General features: G+C 46.8%; 1 protein-coding gene across 1 annotated transcript; it reads left to right on the top strand.

The window, feature by feature from the left end:
- The first annotated feature begins 137 nt into the window (after nt 1-137).
- CUNH1orf109 (chromosome unknown C1orf109 homolog) lies at nt 138-8,659 on the top strand. The gene is made up of 5 exons (XM_017802511.2): nt 138-319; nt 1,615-1,892; nt 5,954-6,133; nt 7,296-7,414; nt 7,537-8,659. Exons 2-5 carry the CDS (start codon nt 1,618-1,620, stop codon nt 7,611-7,613), a joined length of 651 nt encoding a protein of 216 aa, XP_017658000.1. The 5' UTR covers nt 138-319; nt 1,615-1,617; the 3' UTR covers nt 7,614-8,659.
- The last annotated feature ends 8,932 nt before the right edge of the window (nt 8,660-17,591 follow it).

Below are 17,591 nucleotides of genomic sequence, written 5' to 3'. Positions count from 1 at the left end.
CAGCCAATCACAGCGAAGTTCTCCACTTGCCGGCACGCCTCATAGAGGACTACAACGCCCAGAAACCATCGCGTTCTGACCCCATCTTTTCACGACTTCGGCGTCGCGCTAAGCGGAGGTGGAAGTAGAAGCAGCCGCTTTTGAGCATGCGCACAGCCCAATGCGGTGTGGGACTTGGTGTGTTCTTTGACTGGTCCGGGTTTAAGTTTTCCTGCTGGTTAGGGAGCAGTTGGCAGTCTCAGAAGCACGGATCCGAGGGGAGACAGGCCTTGTTCAGGAAAAGCCCCTTCGAAGGACGGCCAGGACCCCCCATCCCAAGGTGAGAAGCAAGGGTCCTTCCTACCGAGAGTCGATCCGAAGAACGTCGGAGTAGGAGCGGTGACACGGCAGAGGCACAGCTTCGCCCTGCCACCTGCAGCAGCCTGAGGTGTTCTCTAAGCTTTCAGAGACCGAGACCGAGAGTCAGACCAAAGCGGGCTTGCTGTGAAACAGAGTTGGAGATTTTTTATTAAAGTTGTTTTTGAGACAGGGTCCCCCTATGCAGCCCTGGCTAGCCCGGGACTCTCTGTGTCCCAAGTGTTGGGATTAAAGACGTGTGTCACCGTGCCCTGTCTAAAGATAGGTTTTTTCTGTTTTTTGTTTTGTTTTGTTTTGTTTTGGTCTTTCTGAAGCAGGGTCTCCCTGTAAGCCCCAGCTGTCCTGGAACTCACTATGTAGACCAGGCTGGCCTTACACTCACAGAGATCCGCCTGCCTCTGCCTCCCAAGTACTGGGACTACAGGCGTGTGCTACCACGCCGGGCTAAAGATATGTTTTTTTTTTATTATTATTTTCATTTTGTTATGAATGTATTGCCTGCATGTATGTAAGTGCACCCGTGTCATGCAATGCCCGCGGAGATCAGAGAAGGGTGTTGGATCCCCTGGAACTGGAGTTACAGATGGTTAATAGGCGCCTTGTGGGTGCTGGGAATTGAACCCAAGTCTTTTGCAAGAGCAGCCAATGCTCTTAACCAATGAGCTATCTCTACAGACCGAAAGTATTTTTTAATATAGACTTAAGCACAAACGTTAAGAGAGGCGCTCAGAAGAAAATACAGACATCTCAGAGTTCTTCATAGAGAGTCCTAGAAAGTAAAATGTACCCAAGTGGTTTCAGGGAGAATCAGCAATTAATTGTCTTAGTATTAGTGATATCTTTGATAGGTCTTAAGTTACAACTAAGAAGGCTGCTAATAACACCCCCTTCTCTCTTTTGATAAGAGAAGTAAGGTGGCTTTAGCGATGCCTTGGATAGTATAATCTGATAAGATGAAACAAGAGATTTATTAGTGCCTGTCTTTCCCCGTTAATGGGGTTTATGGTGAGGTTCCTGGAAGGTTGCAAATTGACTACTGGGACGGGGGAACAGCCTTAAGCAGTTGGTAATTGTGCTACTGGAATTCTTGCTTAGTAGTTCGTGAGAGGCCCCTTTTCCTTATGTCCCCCATTCAGGAGGATTTGGAGACGAAGAACCAACCTCCTTACAAGGTCAGATATGATTCGTACTTGACCCAGAACCTCCCCTTCTGGTACCCTTACTCTTTTTGGTTTTGTTTTGTTTTTCCCCCAACAGAAGATGGCTCAAGAGCAGCCTTTGTTGGCTGTGCAGGAGGCTTTGAAGACGTGTTTCCCTGCAGTGGAGGAGCAGCAGGGTCTGTGGCAGAGCACCCTGCAGGACTGCTCACCCCTCCTCTCCTCTCTCAGCAACCTGGCAGAGCAGCTGCAGGCAGTGGAGAGTCTGCGGTTTGAGGATGTGCCAGCCCTTCAGCCCTTTCCAGACTTACAGGAACGGCTGAGGCGCAAGCAGCTGGAGGCTGGCGACACTGTCCTGGACAAGCTAGGCGAGAGGCTGTAAGAGGCTTCATGGCCCATTTCTTAATGGAAAGATCTTAAACCTGGATGGCATCGCCCCATGTCAGGCTAGGCACAGCAGTTGGGAGGCTAAGTAGAAGTCACAAAATGAAGCTGGATATGGACATTCAGGAACCTAAGGTTGAAGGATTGTGAGTTTAAGGCCATCCTGCGCTACATATTGGCTTAACTTCATGCCACTTTTTTTTTTTGAGACAGGGTCTCCCTGTAGCCCCAGCTGGCCTGGAACTCAATTTGTAGACCAGGCTGGCTTTGATCACACAGAGATCTACCTGCTTCTGCCTCCCAAGTGCTGCAATTAAAAGCATGCACCACCATGCTGGGCTTATGAATTACATTTTGCAACTGAGGAAGCAGACTCAAGTTGGTTGCTCTGTTCACGTGGCTAGTGAGTGAAAAATAGAGCTCGATTCCAACAGAGCTTAGGTGCCTAACACCTAAGTTGAGCTCTTTAACCATCACTGGTCTGCTGAGTGTTGGTGACCACCCCCAGCTCTGATTTTTGTGTGATGTCTCATTTGTTCAGAGTACATTGTATTCTGTATATTTGTATAATACAACATTTTAAGTGCCCATGGAATGCCAAGCACAAGGCACTATGGATACAACAATGAGACAGATTTACCCTGTTCTCAATTGAGGGGAAGAGATAAGAAAGCCAATTAAATTATGTCATAAGATAGTGATAGGTACAACATGGACAGGAAGGAAACCTCTGGGAGAAAGTAACATCCCAAAGTAACCCATTGGAATTGAGTTAAGAGGCGGGATGAGCAGTGCCCTGTGGAGACTAGTATGGCTGGAGCAGGGGTGGTGAGAGGTAACCAGAGAGGTAAGCCAGTGCACAAAGTGATGTGTTCTTTCGATCTATGGATGTAGCTCTAGATCTGTCTCTTGTTTCTGGGTTGTTGAGGAATGAAGGCAGGAATCCACAAGAATCTCCTGGATCATCTACACCATTTCTGTACTGGTCAGTTCTTCATCTATAATAGCTGTTTAAGGACTCTGTAGGAGTCAGCATTATATATAATGCCCCAAAGGTGGGATCATACCAAATGTTCATCAAGAGCAAATAAATGAAATGTAGTAGGTCCATGTAATGGACTATTTTCTCGGCCATAAAAAGGAATTGCAATACATCCCACAATGTGGATGAACTTTGAAAACATGCTGTGGAAAAGAACAAGACACAGAAAACTATATTTCTAATGGCCAGGCATGGTGGTGCACACCTTTAATCCCAGCATTGGGGAGGCAGAGGCAGGTGATCTCTGAGAGTTCAAGGCCAGCCTGGTCTACGTAGTAAGTTCCAGGCCAGCTGGGAGCGGGAGGACTGCTACAGGGAGACCCTGTCTCAAAAACACAAAAACAAACAGAAAATATATATATATATATTTCTATGAACTGCCCAGAATTGGCAAATCTATAGGGACAAAAAATAGATGCATGGGAGGCTGGGCATAGTGGCACACATCTTTAATCCCAGTACTTGGGTATCAAAGGCAGATGGATCTCTGTGAGATTGAGGCCAGTTTGGTCTGTATAAGGAGTTCCAAGTCAGCTGAGGCTACAGGAAAACCCTGTCTCAAAAGCCGAAACAAATGAAAAAAAAATAGGTACACGGGGCTGGAGAAATGGCTCAGCAGTTAAGAGTAACATTCTTGCAGTTCCCAGCACCCACATCAGGCGGCTTACAGCTGTTTGTAACTCCAGCTCCAAGAAGAGCAAGGGTGTAGGCTTCTCAAGGAAGAGTCACAAAAATTAAGACACACCCAAGTGGATTCAGGCTTCTTAGGAGAAAGTGGCCAAGAACTCTAATTTTTAGAGCCATTTTGAATGGGAAGTTTGAGCACTTTTTTACACTCTTCCCCCCAAATAACCTCCACTGCTGTCCACATCCTGCATCTCGGGGCACACTCAATGTCTCTGATGAGTCGGTGTGACATATTCCCTGAAAATTCAGTTTGCATTGGACTCCCTTTGTTTTTGTATGTTCTGAGGGCTTGGACAAATGAGAACGACACCACTGTACTGTGTGTGCAGAGTAGTTCCATTGTAAGCTGTGTACTCTATGTGTGTGTGTGGGGGGGGACAGGGTCTTGCTATATAGCCTAGGCTGGCCTCATGTTCCTCCTGCCTTGGCCTCTCAATCTTCACTTGGGACTGCAGGTGTGGGCTGCAGTTGTATACTTTAAAAGGGTGAATTTTATGGTATATGAATTGTATCTTAGTGGGTTTTTGTTTTTGTTTTTTTTAATTAAGAGGCGGGGATGTGGCTCAGTGGAAAAATGTCTGCCTAGAATGTGTGAAGCAGTAAATTCAGTCCCCAGTACTGTAAACAGAACTATGTGACAGCTTCCATCCTAGGATGTACCTGGTATCCTTTAGCCTAGTGGCTTTCAGACTTTTTGTTCGTTTGTTGAGAAAGGGTCTCACTATGCAACCTTAACTGGTCCTGAAACTCACTTTATAGACCAGGCTGGCCTCAGTCTCACAGAGATCCACCTGCCTCTGCCTCCCAAATTCTGGGATTAAAGGTTTATGCCACCACACCCAGATGCATTTTGTGAGTTTCATTTCCATTGTTTATTGTATTTGGGTTTTGGATTGTTTTTCTGTTTTTTTAAAAAATATTTAATTATTTTTATTTTATGTGTATGAGTGTATTGCCTGCATGTATGTGAGTGCACCCGTGTCGTGCAGTGCCACAGAGATCAGAAGAGGGCTTTGGATTCCCCTGGAACTGGAGTTAAGGACATTTCGTAGCCGCCATGTGGGTGCTGGGAATCGAACCCGGGTCCTCTGCAAGAGCAATCAGTGCTCTTAACCGCTGAGCCATCTCTCCAGCCCCATGTTTTTCTGTTCGTTTCACTGTGATCATGGTCAGACATTTTTGAAATCCAGAGTTCTGGGCTAGGGAATGCTTTTGTCCTTTGGGAAGTTACAGCCTTTGTATTGGTGGTAGGTCTCTTACAGTAAGTATGAAAATAATAATAATAATAATACCATAAGCCAGGGCCTGCCAGAAGCACTTTGAACACCATTGTGTTTCCTTTTTTTGCCTATAAGGATTTTTATGTTTATGAATGTTTGCCTATGTTTATGTATGTGTACCACATGCATGCCTTGTGACCATCTGAATTTGATCCCCAGAACCTGTGGGAAGGTGGAGAACTGAATCCACAGAGTTGTTTCCTGACCTCCACACATGTGCTGTGGCATGTATGTGCCCCCTCCCATACACATACAAATTAAGTAAAAAAGTGCTAAAGAATTTGCCAAATGTGGCTGGGGTGCAGCTCAGTGGTAGATCACTTCCCTAGCATGTCTGCCTGAGTTCCAACATACTACAGAAATAAAGATGGTTGTTTCTTGCATAGATTTAACAAAAAGAGAGGGAGGATCATGAATTACAAGCCAGCCTGGGCCATAGAATTTAGCAATCTAGTTTGGCCCTGGCTCAAACTAATAGAGCCAGGTATGGTGATATACACCTGTGATCTTAGCACACAGGAGGGAGAGGCAGGATTTCAAGTTGAAGGCCATTCTCATCTACACAGTGAGTTTTGAAACCCTATCTACCCCCTCCCCTTTTGGGGGGGAATGTCTTTTTTTTTCTTTTTTTGGTCTTTTTGAGACAGGGTTTCCCTGTAGCCCCAGCTGGCCTGGAACTCACTATGTAGACCAGGCTGGCCTGGAACTCACAAAGCTCCACCTGCCTCTGCCTCCCAAGTGCTGAGAGTAAAGGCATGAGCCACCATGCCCGGCTGTTGCAGGGGGCGGTCTTTTTGAGACAGGGTCTCCCTATAGTCCCAGCTGACCTGGAACTCAATATTGTAGACCAGGCTGGCCTCAAACTCACAAGAGATCTGCCTACCTCTACCTCCCAAGTTCTGGGATCAAAGGCGTGCACTACCATGCCCGGCTTTTTGAGACCCTGTCTCAAAACAAAAAACTCTGTATGCCAATAGTGCCAGGTTTGAGGCATCTTACTGCCTACCATTCTGGAGATACTACCTAACGCCACTCTTTTCCCACAGAACTATCCTCCTCAAGGTTCGGGACACCGTCAGCAGCCATGTGGAGCATGTGTTTAAGACTTATGAGCAGCATGCGGCCATGCTTGGCATAGATGCTGTCCTGCAGCCCTCAGCTGTGAGCCCCTCTGTGGCCGACATGTTGGAGTGGCTGCAAGACATCGATAGACACTACCGAAACTCATATCCTTGGCGTGTTCCTGACTGTGCAGAGCTGTTCCAAGTAGCTTTGGATTCATGGGCCTAGAAAACTAGAGTTTAGTACTGTTCTCTTTGGTTCTTGGACTTGGATTCTTTTTGCATTTTTAAAAATAGTAACTCCTCATGATTTACTTGCTAGGCACTGCTATAGGTGCTGAGAAACAGGCATAAGAAAAGGGAAATATAGAGAGTATTGTTTGCTGTAAGTGGCATGGAGAATAAAGCAGGGAATGTAAAGTGTGGGTGGGGTTGTGATTTTATTGGGGTATCAGGGCAGGCATCATGAGGCAGAGATGTCACCAGGCAGCAAGCCCTTTTATCTGCTGAGTCATCTTGCCAGCTCCTGACATGGCTCTTTGGTTGGCTTGCAACAGAGTCTCCCTGTAGCCCCAGTTGTCCTGGAACTTGATATATAGACCAGGCTGGCCATAATCTTATAGAGATCTGCCTGCTTTTGCCTCCCGAGTGCTGGGACCAAAGGCATGTGCCACCACTCCTAGCCTGACATGGCCTTTTAATCCCACATAGCCTTGCTCAGGCTCCATATTGCCATAGTGCTAGCTTTCTGTCTGTAAGCTGACTGCAGTTAAGGAGCATAGCCAATCATCCTTGAGTCTAATTTGATCAGCTAGGGATTGTCCGCAGCTTCTGTTGCTGGTGGGATAAGGCTCAGAGTTCCTGCCTTGGTCCTCTATGCTGTCTCTGTTCTGGCTAAAGCTTCCGTTCTACCACTTTCCTGCTGTTCCTGCCATGTCAGGACACTAGGAAGTCAGCTTTCTAGTCCAACTCAAGCTTCCCCACTCCTCATTGGGCTTCTGCCAATGAGCTGTCCCTGCCTTCCTCTGATATGGTTCTGTTGCTCCTTTGAACCACCACTGGGTTGTCTTTCATGTCACTTTGTTCCTTTTTGGTGTCTAGCTCCGTCCTCACCATGGTGAGGTCCTGAGTCGCAGGTGAGTGACATGAGTCCTCTTTCCTGGTAGCATCAAGTGTGCTGGTAGAGGTGCTCAGAGATCCTTGTGGCACAGGGAACCCTGCCTACCTGCGTCAAGGTGGAGCAATGGCTGCACTTTAACTTTAACTCCCTATACTTCTCCCCAGCAGATTGCATTTTCTTTCAGATCAGTCCTTAACTTCTGGGAAGGTACCTGAAGAGAAAGTACCTCCTCTCCTCCATCCACTGGGGCGACTTGGCCAGCATCCAAGCACTGCCCAAGGCCTGGGACCAGATTTCAGAGGAGGAGCACCAAGACCTTGTGCAAGGTGCCTGTAGTTCCTGTGCCTTCTTTCCCGGGGGCTTGCTGTGGACGTGTTAGAGAGCTGCCCCTGCAGTGCTGGTTTATCTTTCTAAGCCTGATGTTTTGTATTCTCTCTTCCCGTTCCAGATATCCTGTTGAATGTTTCCTTTTTCCTGGAGGAGCGAGGAGGCTGCACAGTGTCTGACCTGGAGCAGCACAGCTAAGGACTGACTGTCACCACTCTGTTATCTCTGAGGAGGCAGCAGCACTGTACCTGACATACCTGAATGTCAATGCCTGGAACCTCAGGCCTGGAGGGTTGAGTGGATGCCCTGGGACTTCTCCATAGTAGGTCATGGCCAAGGGCGCATGGGCTCTGCTCTTGTGATTCTGGGAAGTGGATGGAGACAGAGAGAAAACAGGAAAGGTAGCACTGATAAGCATAGTGCCATCTCCGTCAATAGGCCCCAAGTGATAGGAAGGACAGGACAGGAGGGAAGGGGCCGTAACCGCCTCTGCATCACATGAAGCACCTAGTCTGTCTGCCTCAGGTCCTGACTCTCTGTCTGGCTCCTTGAAACGAGTAGACCTGGGACTGCAGGGTGGTGGCAGTGTGTGTTTGGCACACATAAGGCCATGGTTCATTCCTCATCACACACAAAAGCCAGGGACGAAAGGAGAGCATTTAAAATGTTTACTCCATCACACTGTTGCATCAAACCAAAGTCCATTTCCAGAGCAGGCCACCAGGGGGCAATGGTGCAACACAAACAGTTCTGGATGCTTTGTCCTTGAGAGGTTCCCTGTTTCTCTTAGCATCTGAGAGGAAGTAACTATGAATAATGAGACCCCGCCCTCCCAAAGGACAAGGCTCAGACTCCCGTGGCCTTGCATTGGCCACATTCTTCCAAGCTTGGAGTGGAGTTTGTCCTGGGTGTGAGAACTCTCACTGTGATTGTTAGCTTTGTCCACTTGACACAATGTAGAGTCATCTGGGAAGGAGTCACAGTAAAGAATTTTCTAGATTTGGTTGGCCTGTGGGCAGGCCTATGAGAGTTTCTCAGTTGGGCCCATCCTGAATGTGGACAGCACCATCTTGTGGGCTGGGCCTGACTGGCTGTATAGGAGCGAGTCAGCCAAGCATCAGCTTTCGTGTATTAATCCATTGCTCTTACTGTTGATTGTGGATGTCGTGAGTCCAGCTGCTGTCACATTCCTGCTGCCTGGACTGTCCCACAGTGACGGACTGTATCCTGGAATCCTGAGTTAATAAATCCTTTCTCCCTTAGGTAGCTTTTGTCAGGGTATTTAATCACAGCAACAGAAAAGACACTAAGACACCAGCCCTGAGTCAGTGGTCAGAGCAGGTGCTTGAGGCCTTGCCATCTGTACAGTGGCCACAAAGCTTCAGAGCCCCGGCTTCCCACATGTCACCACATAAGGGACTTAATGCAGAGAATGGTTTCAAATGAAAGTGACTTTGCTTTTTCTTACTACTTTTTTAGGCAGGGTCTCACTATGTAGCCCTGACTGACCTGGAACTCTGTATAAACCAGGCTGGCATCCAATTCAAGACATCTGCCTGCCTCTGCCTCTACATCTTGAGATTAAAGGTACATGCCACCACATCAGCTCTTACTACATTTATTTTTATTTATTTATTTTTTTGTCTTTTTGAGACAGGGTCTCCCAGTAGCCCCAGCTGGCCTGGAACTTGCTACGTAGACCAGGCTACCCTCGAACTCACAGAGATCTGCCTGCCTCTGCCTCCTGAGTGCTGGTATTAAAGGTGTGTGCCATCACACCGGGCTCCTTCACAGACTCTTAAAAAGATTCATATATTGATACAAACTGATCTTTTAAAAGCTCTGCATATAGCATGGCCATCTTTCATATCTGTAAACTTTAGTACACTATATGCCATATATACTGTATGCCATTTGGTGTTTGTATTAATAGCTTTTTAAAATGTGTGTGTGTTTTGCCTGCATATATGTAAGTGTACCATGTGTGCAATGCCTGTGGAGGCTAGAGGAGGGTGTCGAATCCCCTGGAACTGGAGTTATAATTTTTAGTTACCATGTGGATGCTGGAAACCAAACCTTGATTCTCTGCAAGAGCAGTGGGTGCTCTAAACTGATGACCCATCTCTCCAGCCAGCTTTTGTTTTTTGGGGTTTTTTTTGTTTGTTTGTTTGGTTTTTTTTTTGGCCTTTTTGAGACAGGGTCTCCCTGTAGCCCCAGCTGGCCTGGAACTCACTATGTAGACCAGGCTGGCTTCTGCCTCCCAAGTGCTGGGATTAAAGGTGTGTGCCACCGCCAGACAAGCTTTTGTTTTTTAATACCTGTGTGTTTGCATGTATGTCTATATATGCATGTGGAGATGAGAGGACAGCTTAGGGTGTCATTGTCAGGAGTGTAGTCCACCTCCTTTCAGACAGGGTCTCATTGGCCTAGAACTTGCCAATTAAATTACACTGGCTGGCCAGTGAGCCCTAGGGACCCTCAGCCCAGCTTCCCCAGCACTGGGTGACAAGCTTGCCACAATAACCAGCATTTTATGCCTATGCTGGGAATCTAACTCAGGTCTTCATGCTTGCAAGGCAGGGACTTTACCAACTGAGCTGTCTCCTCAGTCCTGTTGGTTGGTTTATTGGTCTCATGTAGCCCAGCCTGGCCAGAAACTCACTATGCACCTGAAGATGACCTTGAATTCTCATCTTCCTGCCTCTGCCTCCTGAGTGCTGGCATTACATGAACCACGCCTGGTGTGGAATTATTATATTTTACATTTTATTTTATTAAAACAATTTTATATTTATTTGGCGGTGGGGCGGTGGGAGACAGGGACACATGTGGACACGTGGGTCCCAGGGATTGAAAGACTGTCAGGCTTGGCAGCAAATGCCTTTACCTGCTGAGCCATCTGGCCAGCCTGTTTTTTGTCTTTATATTCGTGTGTGTATATGATGTACAGTTTTCCAGGTCTTCATGTTTTTAGTCTATAAAGCTATTCTGATTGTGATATTTTGCATGTAAATGAAAGTCTACAAAGCAGGGTGTATTCCAGGAACTTTAAAAAAACTATCATATAGGCCGGGTGTGGTGGTGCATGCCTTTAATCCCTTGGGAGGCAGAGGCAGGTGGATCTTTGTGAGTTCAAGGCCAGCCTTGTCTACATAGTGAGTTCCAGGATAGCTGGGGCTACAGGGAGATCTTGTCTCAAAAAGACAAAAACAAACAAACAAACAAACAAAAAACTATCATGTATAATTATTACAAATGAAACAACTCAGCTGGGTGTGGTGCATTCTGGAGGCTGAGGCAGGTGGATCTCTCTGAGTTCCAGGCCAGCTGGGATTACAGGGAGACCCTGTCTCAAAAACCAACAAAATAAAACAACTCAGAGGAAGACATTTAGGTATCAAGTTTTTATTATTTTCCTTTTTTCCCCCCTCTCTCAGCATTGGGAAGTGAATCCAGGGCCTTGCTTATGCTAGGTAAATGCTCTACCACTGAGCTATACCAGCCTTTTTTTTTCGTTTTTCACCAAAGTCTCACTATGTAGCCCAGGCTAGCCTCATAGTCCTCCTGTTTCAACCTCCCAAATGCCAGGTTACAGATATGTGCTACCATGCTCACCATGGGTCCTGAGTTTTATGAAGGGCTCCCAGGACAGAGGTGGAAGAAAGCCATTGGAAGGTTTATAGTCCAGGCAGTTATAAACCAGTGTTTCTCAAGCCTAAATGTGCATATAAACCTAGTATCTTGTTAAGCTTTAGAATCTTGCTTGCCCTGTAGATCTTAGAGGGCCCAGTCTTTGTTTCTAATGAGGTCCCAGGTAGTGTTAATGCTGATGGTCTAGGAATCAAATTACAGAGTTGTGGAGATTCAGATAGTAATAAAGTAATAGAAGAGTTATAGTTGAGGTCAAAAGCATTGTGGGAAAAAAGGCACTGACTAACAACTGTGGAACTACTTGATAGTGACAGTGATATCTGAGTTAGCCTTGGAAGAATTTAACTTAGGACTGGAAGAGGGAGAGGGGAGCAAGCATTCCGTGCTCTGGCACAGTCTGGGCAAAGGCAGCGTTAGCTTGACGGTGAGAACTTACTGAAAGTTTGCTGTTACTCCCAGAGCTCGGCACACTAAGAAAGGTCAGAATGGTGAGTAGGGTTCGTGGAAGGTTGGAGTGGCAAGAGCCATCTGAGGGGCAGCCTGGGCCAGAGGGGCCAAGAGTCTTGAACCTTTTTGCTCAAGAACTTAGATTTTAGTCATAATGAAACCTATCATTTTGTACACTAAACAATTAGATACTGGTTTTTTTTGTTTGTTTGTTTTTTAATTGTATTTTGAGGCTGGAGGAATGGCTCAGCCAGTGAAGTACTTAGCCATACATGCATGAGGACCTGAGTTTGATCCTCAGTACCCATGTAAAATCCAGGTATAGTGAGGTGTGCCTGTAATCTCAGCGCTGGGGAGGTGAAGGCAAGGAGGAACCTCAGGGTTTGCTGCCAGCCAGGACAGCAGAACTGGTGAGCTCCAGGTTCAGTGAGAGACCCTGCCTCAAAAACTAAGGTGGCCTGTCATAGAAGATACCCATCTACCTCTGGCCTACACACACATGCACATATCTTTGAATACACATATACCACATGCACAAAAAGTTTGTATTTTGTTTGTATATGTGTGCATGCATGTGTAATTGCTTATTAAATAACACTTCAGCCAATGAAGGACCCTGTCTCTAAGGGTGGCCCCTAAGATACATTGCTAGTGACTTCCTAGGCATCTTTGTATAAATACACTCTGAAGGTTTGAACAACAAAATCACTAATGATGCATTTCTTGGAATGTGTCCCCATTATTAAATGACAATTGTAAATGTCTTGTGTTTGCATAATAAAACTTAAGCTTCCCACATTGAAACAAATAATGACTAAAAGGAAAATATGTTGATGGGGTTTAGTAATAACTTATTTACATATAATTGTTTTCATTTTCTTCTATTGAAAATGCCATTTTGTTTTTTTTTTAACTTTTAAAAAATTTTATTTTTATTTTATGTGTATGCCTGTATTGCCTGCGTGTAGGTAAGTGCACCCCTGTCTTGCAATGCCCAGGGAGGTCAGAAGACACTGTCGGATCCCCTGGGACTGGAGTTAGCTGCCATGTGGGTGCTGGGATTCGAACCCTGGTCTTCTGTAAGAACAACCAGTGTTCTTAACTGCTGAGCCATCTCTCCAGCCCCTTTAATTGTTCTTTTTAAATTGAAAGTTTGATCGACTTGTTGAGTAAGATACAGGTTGTATAAACGTAAAAAGGTACAGAGGCAAATGCAGTGAAAATTCTCCTCCCTCATTTGCCCAGTTCCCTTCTCTGCAAGCAGCCAGTGTGAAGTGCTTCTAGTGCACCCTGTGTGGCGGGGATCTTCTAGGGTGGCCCCTGGTGTCCCCACCTCTAACACTTAATACCCTTTGGTACTCCCTACCCTTCCATGTGTGCAGATTGACTTCTAATGACTAGAATGGAGAAATTACTTCCTGGAAATAGGTTGTAGGACAGCACCACTTCATCTTGGATGCGGCCTCTCAGTCTCACATCACCCACCTTGGGGGAAGTCAGCTGGGATGCTATGAGGTCACCCTGTAGAGAGACACATGTGAGAGGTCTGTGCCTGCCAATACCATGTGAGGGAGCTTGGAAACATCCTCCCACCCCCACAGAAGTTGAACCTTTAGATGGGTCCACAACCCCAAATGACAGTCTGACCACAGCCTCATGGGGACCTGAGCAGCAGACACCAGCAAAGCTGTGTTTGCACTGCTGACGCATGCAAGGGGAAGACTTTAAATCATTACACTTAAATAACTTTTCCCTTAGGGCAACAGATAGCTAACGTAGTGAAAAAAATAGTTCTGTGTCTTTTCATTTTAGTGAGTGTAGTAACATCATACTACATACCCAGTTTGACCCTTTTCCCCCCGCTTAACTGTACCTTGGGGTTCATTCTGTATAATTACATAGCTTCCTTACATTTTTCTTTTTTGGTCCTTTTTGACATAGGGTCTCCCTGTAGCCCCAGCTGGCCTGGGACTCACTAGGTAGACCAGGCTGGCCTTGAACTCTCAGAGATCTGCCTGCTTCTGTCTTCCGAGTGCTGGAATTAAAGGTGTGTGCCACCATGCCCAACTCCTTATATTTTTCTTGAAGTTAATGGAGGCTAAGGAGATGGGTAGCTTGTGAAATGCCTGCTGTACAAACATGAGGATCTGTGTTCAGATCCCCAACATCCACAGTAAAAGCTGGGCATGGTGGCACACACCAGTCTAGCCCATTGATAAGCTCCAGGTTCAGAGTGAGATCCTGTCTCAATAAGGTAGAGCACCGTAAAGACACCTAATATAGATCTCTGTCCTCCACAGGCACACACAACAGGTATACACACCCACACACATGTATACAACACTCAGAGCAGTTATATGGTTTGGGATTGTGTGAATACAACATAATTTATTGAATTTAGGGGCATTCAGGGTGGTTTCCACAATCATGATCTGTTAGGTTTTGGTAGCTCTCAACTCCCACATCTTCCCACATCTACTCATTACTCTATTTGTTCCCCCATAATTGGCAGGTGGGTGGGCGAGGAGGCAGTGTTGGGAATTGAAGACGTGGCCTGACACATACTAGGCAAGTGTTCTACCACAGAGCAACATCCTCAGTCCAGAATTTTCTAGTTAGCTAATCCTATGCCCCTAATTCTGCTGATGGGTTTATTGGAATCATCAAATGTACAAAATAATTTGGGGAGAATCACTGTGTGCAAGTCCCTCTACAGCTCCTCATTTGGGCTCACTGCTGGTTTATGGAGAGTTCAATTCTGTGTCTCTTAGTTGGGTCAGTCCCTTCCCTACCACTATGAGCCATAGTCTGATCAGTAAAATGAAGGATGTTGACTTCTTTCCTGTCCCTACCCCACCAAACATTCAGAAATTGGCCTTAAGATTCTTTGGGGGATGAGGAGATGGCTCAGTGGGCAAGGCTTTTGTTGCACAAGAATGAAGACATGAGTTCAGTCCCCAGCTGAGCCCGGCAGTGGGCGTCTATAACCCCAGCACTAGGAGGTTGAAACAGGAGGACACTGGGGTCATGCTGGTCAGCCAGTCTAGAGCCAGTTGCTGAACTCCAGGTTCAGCGAGAGACCCTGTTTCAGATAGAGTGACCTCTGGCTTCCACATGTGCACATAGGCACTGCAAATTCACACCCTTTCATCCCCACACCCACATACAAGGATTCTTCCTTTATGACTGGAGATGTGGCTTAGTGGTAGAGAGCTTGCCTAGCATGTATGAGACTCTTGGTTCCATCCCTAGCACTAGAAAACAGGGAAAAGATTCTGCTGTTAAAGTTAGCATTGTCCCAAGCCAGTGAGCTGCTTAGGCTCTGAAGAGAAGGCACTCTGTCTGCCCAGGGAAGAGTTCAGGTTTGACTGCTGTGTCTGACACTCAGGAAGATGAGAGAAGCCAGGTACTTTCCCAACCTGCCCAGGCATTGGGTCCTTCAGAGTTCCTTTTTTCCTGAGAGAAGAGGGCTTGCTTGTCATATATCTGAAGCAGCTTCAGGGAAGAGGGGAGGAAGTGTACTGCTCAGCCTGGCACCTAGACCTGTGGTCAAGTTGCAGTTTAACCTCTAACTACCGGCGTGGTCTTGAGCAGTGATTTCCCCTTGTTGAATATCAGTTGCCCCGTCTGCATAATAGAGAGGATGCTATGTCCTTATGGGGTCCTGCAAGAAAAAAGATATGTGACAGCGTTGGGGAAACTCATCAACAATGAAGGGATCAGAATGCAGCTGACATCTATTAGTTGCCCACTCAGTGCAAAGCTCTGCCCTTTAATAGCTCCCTCCTCTGGTGTTTGTTTGACTTTGAGATGGTTTCACTCACTCTGTGACCTCGTCTGGCTTTGAACTCACAGCAATCCTCCTGCTGGGATTGACAGGTGTGCCTGACTTATTTTATATTTTGCAATATATTTTTAAACCTGGACAAGCATTGAAACAAGTGGACAAGTGAAGAGACTGAGCCACGGACACAGTGAGTTTCTAAGTGCCCACTGCTGGCCAGGGACATGGCAGCATTTATACCAGGATCTTCTTGGCTCTGGTGAAAGGGTCTTTCCCACACTTCACTGTCCTCTTTCTGCCACAGAGGGCAAGAACATACCTAACACCGAGTTGGGTTCTCTGAGTCCTGGAATTTGACTTGGCAGCGGTACATGGAGTGTCCTGGCCTCTTCCAGGGCAACTGAAGCCTTGCCAGTTGCCCTCCCCTCTGATCCCATAGCCAAGAGGGTTGGAGTGGGTCCTGGGGCTGTCTGCCAGAGCCTTACATTTTGCCCTTTATGCCAAGGGCTGAGAGGAGAATGCCAGTCTTTCTTAGGGATGATGGGGTGACACCTTCCAGGCACTTGACCTCTCCATCATTCCTGGAAAGTTCCTGGGTTTCTGCAAAGTGTAGAAGGCATGTGGTTTTCCTGAGCCTTCTGCTAGGGCCATGCATTAGAGCTTCAGAGCCTGTGATCAGCATGTGCAGGGAGAGGGTTCACTCTTGGCCTAACAAGCACCCCTCATTCTCTTGCAGAGCTACTCTTTTCCAGAGGAAAAACAGTGCAGACAGGGATGGCAGAGTAGCATAGACCCAAAGATGAACGAACCTTCCTGATATCCACGTTGTACATTTCTTTATTATGCTTCCAGCCCCCACCTAGTCTTCAGTTCTAACAGGCAGCTCGGCATTGCTTTCAGAGCCCCTGTTTGTATGCGTGAGAGTGAGGCAATAATGATATAGGTCTGCCACATCCACGTATGTCTACCCCAAGGCCTCCCTGTGGGTCTAGCACAGCACCAGTCAGCACCATACAAACGTAAATAAGAGAAGTCTGTGCAAGTCTGCTGTGAGCTGGGCTGTCATGAAGAAATGTGCGGAGTGCAGAGGGTGGAGGTAGTGGCTGATTCTTTCTGTGGGAGGTGAGCACAGGGAATGTGAGTCTAGATCTTGAGTGAAAGTCTTCCCTTCTGATCTCCGTTAGGGTAAGTCACGGGACTGGGGGCAACACCGTCCATTTGCCGTGAGGTGAGCAGGCAGCAACCTCTGTGTTCCGACTCCTCTTCTGTTTCAAACATGCGAAGTCATTCTTCATTTGCACAGAGAGGCCAGACCAATAAATTCACTACTCAATTGCAGTCCCCACAGTGTCTTTATAGGCAGCAGCTGACTTTTATCAGCTAGTTTGTTCTTTCATATAAGCAGAGTTTTATGAGGGTCTCCTGAGCTGGCTTATAACGTGATGAAATGTCTGCAAAACTCAACCATAAATCCCTGGCACCTGCCAAGCAGGAGGTGCTGTTTTCCAGGCACATTCTGTCCAGCTGGAGGCTCTGTCCCCTTGCCCAGTTTGCATTCTTGCACTTGTCTCTTTAAACTTGGATTTGTTTTTCAGCTCTCTGCGGCTTCTTTAAAGGCAATTGAAAAATGAGGGGTAGGAAAAAGGAACTAGAAAGTTACATCTGTGCTAAAAATTCCCCCTGGCTTGTGTCACTCTGAGAGCTGGTTTGGATCTCACTTCCAAAACAGAGACATCAGGCTTCCCAGCCACACAAAGCCAGGGCTGACCCAGCCCATCATTATTACTGGGATACTTTTCTGGGCCATCACCCTTTGTACTCTCCAGAGGCTCCTACCCTCACTTGTCAGTTCTGTAAAAGGAAGGAAAGGCTCCAGAGGCCACCTCAACTCCAGATGGTCCCCAAGTGTGACATCCCTTTCCCAGCAGAGTTCCCTCAACTCAGAGATGAAATGTAATACCCTTTTCCAAATCAGGCAAGACTTGAGCTCTGCAAGGAAGCCAGGTCCCCATGGAGGTGGCCAGAACCTCCAGGGCACACACCATCCATCTAGGAAAGGTGGACTGGGGCTCTCGCCTGTGACACTGGGTTATTAGCCTTCATGTTTATGGGTTTTCTTCCTTTTGGTTAGAAGCCCCTTAGACCAGAAGACTCCTGGGGCAGCCTTCCACATGGCCACATCCCTTGCTTGCTTTAAGAGCTGGCTTCATGAGCACATGACCTGTGCTTAAAAGGATCCTCAGGCTTGTTTGTAATTCCTAATAGTTCCTTCCCTCTCTCTCTCACCCCTCCCC

This window comes from Nannospalax galili, unplaced genomic scaffold, assembly GCF_000622305.1.
Source record: "Nannospalax galili isolate Female #2095 unplaced genomic scaffold, S.galili_v1.0 scaffold944, whole genome shotgun sequence".
In the NCBI taxonomy this organism is placed as follows: Eukaryota; Metazoa; Chordata; class Mammalia; order Rodentia; family Spalacidae; genus Nannospalax; species Nannospalax galili.
The sequence above is the reverse complement of the archived record's forward strand: the minus strand, read 5'-3'. Positions and strand labels throughout refer to the sequence as shown.

Excerpts from the sequence above, each read along its gene's own strand:
- CUNH1orf109 (XM_017802511.2), top strand. The coding sequence starts at position 1,618 with ATGGCTCAAGAGCAGCCTTTGTTGGCTGTGCAGGAGGCTTTGAAGACG. Across the intron at positions 1,893-5,953 it reads GACAAGCTAGGCGAGAGGCT|AACTATCCTCCTCAAGGTTC; the intron begins GTAAGAGGCTTC and ends CTTTTCCCACAG. Across the intron at positions 7,415-7,536 it reads GCACCAAGACCTTGTGCAAG|ATATCCTGTTGAATGTTTCC; the intron begins GTGCCTGTAGTT and ends TTCCCGTTCCAG.